This window comes from Miscanthus floridulus, chromosome 8 (genome assembly GCF_019320115.1).
Source record: "Miscanthus floridulus cultivar M001 chromosome 8, ASM1932011v1, whole genome shotgun sequence".
Classification (NCBI taxonomy): domain Eukaryota; kingdom Viridiplantae; phylum Streptophyta; class Magnoliopsida; order Poales; family Poaceae; genus Miscanthus; species Miscanthus floridulus.
The window spans coordinates 91,194,185-91,200,958 of record NC_089587.1 but is presented as its reverse complement, the minus strand read 5'-3'; the positions used below and the strand labels follow the sequence as shown (position 1 = coordinate 91,200,958).

General features: G+C 49.9%; 1 protein-coding gene across 1 annotated transcript; it reads right to left on the bottom strand.

Annotated features, from left to right (window-relative positions):
* Positions 1-1,088: 1,088 nt before the first annotated feature.
* On the bottom strand, positions 1,089-4,465 carry LOC136476948 (uncharacterized). The gene is made up of 3 exons (XM_066474926.1): positions 4,311-4,465; positions 1,579-2,821; positions 1,089-1,449 (listed from the first exon to the last, which is right to left on the bottom strand). The coding sequence occupies exons 2-3, from the start codon at positions 2,795-2,797 to the stop codon at positions 1,415-1,417; spliced, it is 1,254 nt and encodes a 417-aa protein (XP_066331023.1). The 5' UTR covers positions 2,798-2,821; positions 4,311-4,465; the 3' UTR covers positions 1,089-1,414.
* Positions 4,466-6,774: the final 2,309 nt, after the last annotated feature.

Sequence of the window (6,774 nt, the reverse complement as noted above, 5' to 3'; positions counted from 1 at the left end):
GTACGGTCCTCGGTATTGCGGTTGACTTTAAGCGCCTTGCCTTATCTGCTGCGCGCGTTGTTGTCAAGGAGTCGCCCGCAGACGTCCGGCGATGCGGAGCCAGCCCTCAGACATCGGGCGAGGCGGAACCAGTCCTCAGACGTCGGGTGAGATGGAGCCAGCCCTCAGACGTCGGTAGAGCCAGCCGAGCCAACCCTCGGGGGTCGGGCGAGGCGGAGCCATCCTTTGTTTGCGAGTGTTTCATCCGGACGTTGCATATGTTTGCAATGGTTTTTAAATGTTTTTTAGGCGTTTTCGTAAGTATTTCATATGCTTGTTTTAAGTGTTTCACTTGTATTCTTTTGTATGTTACAACTGTTGCATCTGAATGTATTAAAAGTAGATCAGATGTTGCACGCGTGGACGATGTCAGGGGCGACGCAGACCTACTGCTAGTGCGCTTCCTCACGAACCCTACGCGCTATGCGCTCGTTTGTTCCTCCGCGCGGCAGCGTCCAGACGAGGCAGCCCGGATCGTCATGCCAGCGTGCCAGTTCGGTGGCCACTGGTTGCAATTCTGACGTTGAGTGGTACAGACGAATCGAACTCGCCTCCTCTCTACACCATTCTTTTTTTTTGTGTGTGTGGGTAAGTCACAGGAGTCCTTGCCGAGTTGTCGGTCTCTGTCTGCCGATGGAATCTGCGTGGCAACCTTGGAGGCGAAGGCATCTATACGCCTCTTCGCATTGGGAGCAATTTTCAGGGTACAGACAAGGTACGTGTGCACACGGACGGCGACATGCATGGGGGAACAGCAGTTTTGACAAACTAATACAGTAGGGAATAAAGATGTCAAAACCCGCATGCCGCTTTATTTGGCTACATACTAGTCGCGTCCAATGCAACAAAAAAGGATTTGCAGATAACTCGATCGGATGTCAACATGGCACAACGGGCGGCTAGTGATCGATGGACTGATGGCTGAGTCTGACTGACAACAACAAGGCACTTTCGTCGTCTTTACTTTAGCTCCGCGACAACAAGCTAGGCAACAACGGTATGGAAAACTCAACTGCAGACTTGGTTTTCTCCTCATCGGGCACGTCATCTGTTTGATCATTCCGCTTTATTTTTATGTTTGTACAAGAGATTGTACATCTGGTCTCGCTTACAGTGGCTAACTCCGTTGAAGATGAATTATTAGGAGAACAGTTCTTTTGCTACTGCTGCAAAACCCAGCTTACTATAGTGTAGCAGTGTGTTACAGCCTTACAGTTTACAGGTCATCAAAGGAGACTCTTGCTGATGGTCCTTTCAAGATAGCACAACACCTAGATGGCCTGCATGCTTGCTACAAGCCTACTACTAGAACATACAGTAGGTTATTTCTACTTCTTCAAGGCATAACTCTTGCACCACTCAACAACAAAGATTCTCACAGGTTGCTTGACAGCCATGACGGCAGGCACCCTGCAATTAACATTTGGAGGAAGAAAAGAGTATAAGAAATCAGATTTATCCAAATTTTGTTTTTTTAAAGATTTATCCAAATTAATGCCGTGAAAATTGCGGAGTTTCAGATCGCAAGAGTTTGCTCACATGACACCGGGAAGCTGAAGCAGAGGCCCGGCGGCTTGCTGCCGGCAGCCGGCAGCTGCTGCTGCTGGTCGTGCTCGGCGACGAGGATGTAGAAGAGGCCCATGACGCCCGTGTGCCGCCGCTCGCTGCTGTACCTGGACACCACGGTGAGAGCCTCGCCGTCGCGCACCTTCACGTCGCCCGGCCTCGGGTAGCACGTGGACATGCCGACGATGTACCCCGCCTCGTTCCCGGCCTCCCGCCCGTCGCCGTAGGTCGCGGTCGACTCGCACAGCAGGCGCCCGTCGTCGCCGTGCAGGGACGCGCCGATGCCGCCCGAGTGCTGGTGCGCCACGCCGAACACGACGTCGCCGCCCCGCGGCAGCACCTGCGTGGCCATCTGCACGTGGACGCACTCGCCGCCGCCGGCGCACTCCTCCACCTGGTACTCCACCTTGCATGCGGCGACATCGAAGATGTAGATCTTCACGGGCAGCACCGCCGCGTCGCTCCAGTCCTGCCACATCACGGTGTAGCGCAGGAACACCTTCCTGGCCTCCTCGCCGTTGACGAACCCTGCTCCCTCCTCCACCGCGCACCGCGTCTCGTCGTAGCAGCAGCGCAGGCCGCCGGCGTAGCCGTCCTCGATGCCGCGGCCGTGCTGGTCCACCGTGACGTTGTACAGGTCGCAGCGGCACTCGGTGCACGCCAGCTTGTCGACCGCGCCCCGCGTGTCGATGGCGTGCACGTTGAGCATCCACCGCTCCTCGTACCCTTCCGGCGCCGCGGACGGGTCGCCGATCTCGATGCCGTACGGGTCGGGCACCCACGTTGCGGTGCGCCGGGTCTCGGACCCGAGCCCGTAGTACTGCCCCAGCGTGTGGTTGCACACGCCGGAGTTCCGCGCCGGGATCATCCTTGGGCGGCCCTCCGCAGCGGCGGCGGCGCCGTCCTTCGCGGCGTAGTAGGGCTCCACGACCCAGTGGTGGAGGTACGTCTCGTGGAGAGGTACCGGCACGCCGCGCTCGTCGACGACCTCGCCGTTGAAGCTCTTGAGCGCCAGGTGGCCTCTCGGGAAGGCGATGTCCATGTAGTACTTGTCGGCGACGTCGCCCGGGCGCAGGAAGATGGGCGGGGACAGGAAGGTCTTGGTCTTGACCAGGCGGCCTTTCACGTTCAGCGCATCAGCTGATGGGAGAGGTACGATGAGCAGCAGCACGAGGAAGAGGGAGGTCTTCATCTTGTCACCACTGTACTGTACCACCTACAGATTGATGGTACCGTATATGTATTATCATCAGTGATTAATTAAAAAAAAGTTAGGCTAAAAGTATCGAACGAACAAGATTAGTAGGCAAATTAAAAATGGATAAGAACTAATTGCTTTGTTATGTTGGATCAGAAGAGAATTTTACTTTATTTGTAGCTGAAAGCAACTGCTATATATAGGCCACTGAACTTAACTTCTGAGTATATACAGTTTGTAAATTTTATTGTCTACTAATACCCTCTGTTTAAGATTTAACTGTAAGCTGCACCCTTTCTCTTAGAAGACTAGTTAATAGATAGGTCTGAAACAGGAAGGGGGCAAAAAACTTAGGCCCTACGTGGATTCATTATTTGCTAATAGACAGTTATTAGCCAGCTAATAATTATTAGCAGGTTTCTGTTATTTCTCCACCTATTAGCTGTCATTGCCTGATTTGGTCCAACTATTGAAATAGTTGTTATATTTAGACGTCCAACTAATAATTAGCTAGTCTATTATGTGTACTTGGTTGGATCCAAAAGAGCTAATTGTTAGCAGACAACTGCTGTCTACAGGATCCAAACAAGGCCTTATAATGAGGCCATGGACACTCAACTACTATCTGTGCCATTTTTTAGGGGAAAAAACAAACAGGTTGATCATCCTTCATGGCAGCTTGATTTTTTAGGGAAAAAAAGTCTTGGGAAAGTGGAAAAGCTGTGCTAGTCGATATGTATATTAGGAAACGGTAGTATATATACAAAGCACGAGCGAGAAAGAAAAGAAACAGCTAGTAAACGGAAAGCAAGCACAATACATATCACACTGACATCCTGGCACAGCTGTATGGCATTTCTTTGTACTTGTTCTTGTTTTCATCGTCTAGACGTAGATGCTTATATATAACATTTAAACCTTATATAGTTATAGTTATGTCGTCTAAAGCAGGCTAGGATGTATATATATTTTTGAACTAAAATATATACTGTGAGAAGAATAGGTCGCAGAAATCAAAACCTGAGATACATACTCGCTCCATCTTAGGAGAACCCCCCCCCCCCCCCCCCCCAACCAAAAAAATATATGCAATTCTCGCTTTTTAATTTGTGAACCAATCGGGCGCAACGGGATGTATATATATGCACCGTAGGTAGCATATCAGAGGAATCGATATATGAATGAATGAACACAGGTAGCACTAGTACACAAAATACATCTTGGGAAGCAAAGCAAGGTATTTAGGCGAATCGTAAGAAACGAATTCATATGAAGGAGGAGGCATGCATGCACGGGAGAGGGGAAGAGCGGGGGATGGAATGGAACCGGGCTATAGTAGCCTATCAGCTTATTCGCTTCCTGATTTCAGCCAGAGCTTATCAGCTAGGTAATAATATTTTTCTTTCACAACAAATCAGCATCAGTAGAGCTTATCAGAAAAAAAAAAAACCAACAGGAAGCGGAGCGGGCTAGGGATGGATCGGAGGAAGAAGATGAGACAACGAACCTAGCTGCGGGCTGCTAGTTCCTGCGCTGCGCCGAAGAGGAGAAGCTGCGTCACGGACGGGATGGAATTGGATGGATAGCCGCCTCCCGGCCCTGCTCGCGGCGCCGCCTGCCCGTTTGTGTTATTTATAAATATAAAGGAGGAGGAGGAGGAGGATGGTGCTTACGACAGCGCTGACGTTTGCTGGGCCGATCGAGAGGCCTCGTTCGTGGTCGTGATGAACGCGGCATCGCATTCGCATCGGAGCAGTGTACGTCGAGTCCACACACGGGATTGTGTTGCGTTGGTACTTCTAGAAAGGGAGGAGAGGACACGGACGATGTGGTGGGTCCCTGATCGATGTCGACGCGTTGTTATTCGGGTTGATTTCCTCTTTGGCTAGGCTACGCTCCTCTCCTCGCTTGTGCAAATAAATAAATTAACGTGCGCGTGCATGCTTCCTGTTCCTGCTCACTGCGTGCTCGTAGTCACAAGTCACTACAGACAATAATAGATAAATAAATATAATAACGGACGCAGAACGAGGCAAGCAAGGCTAAGCAGCGGCGTCGGAGTCGAGTTCACACGTACGGCCGGCCGGCCGGCCTTGCTTCTTTCTTCTACTAGAAACGAGACGACGTGGATTATTATGATGCTGTCGTCGACACGTACGTTATCCAGGCTTTCTCTTGGGCTACCTTAGGCTCCTAGCTCGTGCATGCTTTTTTTTTTTTCTTCTTCGTCTTCTCGCTCACTACAGCCTACATATAGAATCGTACAAGTACAAGGGCCCGCCGGCTGGTGAAGCAGCAGGTCGATCGATGATGGCGGTTGCGCAGACGACGGATTTCCTTTCGGAGCCTGATGATGATGGTATGAATGGAACCCAGTCAGCACCGACCACGTACGTACGCAAGGGGCGGGGCGGGGAGGTGGTGTCGCCGTGTGGGTGCGGTGCTGTGCTCTTACGACTTACGTGCGCGCGGCTGCCGCACGGAGAGGGGAGAGCGCAGCGCGCGACGGAGAGGGCGCTCCACTTGCAGACGACCTCGCCACGCCGCCGACCGACCGACCGACCGCCCGCAGCAACCCCAACTGGATAGCAAGACGCGAACGCGCGCGCGGTGCGGCCTTATCGAAACCGAAAAAGGAGGGCAAAAAAAAAAAGCTTTTTTTTTTACAAAAAAGGACAAAATAATTTAATCGTTGAGAGTGGGATTTGGACTCTCGGACCATAACCTTAATCTGGTGCCTTAGACCAACTGGGCCATCTCAACTTCTTTGTTGAGCTGGTCTTGAGGTTAACTTTTGTCGCTTTCTCGTCTTGAGGCTAGGTTCTGTCCCCTTTCTCGTATAGTTAGTCTCCTTTTGTTGCACGAGTACATACGTCAGAATCAGCGACGGATTCAGGAAATATTTTAAGTGGGGCTGAACAACACTGCTGCTCGATCTTAAGTCTCAGCCTCCTTATACTATAGAACTTTGCCTAAAAATTCATATGGGCTCCACAGGGGTTCCACTGCGCCGGTATGGGTAGGGGGGCTTGAGCCCCCCGCCCCACCGCTGTGTCCACCCCTGGTCAGAATCGATCGATCACGTACACACGACGAGCACGTTTCAGGTTTGGAATTTTCACAGATTTTAGTGATGAGCAGAAATGTGCTTTCGGATTACAAATGCTGTTTTTTTTTTGCCGGAAGAAAATACCGGTATTAATTTAGAGTTGAATAGTAGTATCTGCTGTGTCAACTGATTAGATGCATGGGTTAGCATCTAGTCTAGTGGAAACCTTCCACCTCCATGTTCTACTACTAGTAGCAGTTAGCAGTTGCCGGGATTCGATTCGATGTCATTCTGTTTTTTAAACACCATAAAAACAATTTTCAAATTTTCTTTTAACTGAAATTTGTGTCCAACTACATTCTCTAATTTTAGTCACGACCGGTAAAAACATGCAGAGGCCGAAATTTGAAACCCTGCCACATTCTTTAGCGCATGTCGCCTCGACCGTGATGTTTATTTGTAGTGTGTGTGATTGTAATAACTTGTAAATTTCATTCCGGAGGCCGTTCCGTTTTGGCTATTGGGACGAAACATTCCGGTACCGGGCCATACCCGTGTAGTGTTTCGGACTTTATAATAATAATAATAATAATAATACGTGAATAAACTTATACATAACTGTGCATATAAATATATATCGACTTAACTTATGGCTTAATTACCATTTTTACCAAACTAACCTATCATTCAACAAGTCCATAAGACCTTATACAAAAGTTCAAACTCCAAAGTTCATACATGAAAAAATAAAAATGCATGCAGCCATACCCAGTATTGCCCAGTATATGACCGACCGGTATTGACCGTTATTAGACCAGTACGGGATTGCGGCTCTTCTATATCTTTCTAGGTGCGGGTACGAGGCATTCCGGCGGCCATTCCGGCTGACACCGGAATGGAATTTACAACTATGGCCCCGTTC

Bases quoted from the DNA above. Each gene is read 5' to 3' on its own strand.
- LOC136476948 (XM_066474926.1), bottom strand. From the start codon at position 2,797: ATGAAGACCTCCCTCTTCCTCGTGCTGCTGCTCATCGTACCTCTCCCA. The intron at 1,450-1,578 runs GTGAGCAAACTC...TGTTAATTGCAG, and splicing joins CTTCAGCTTCCCGGTGTCAT to GGTGCCTGCCGTCATGGCTG.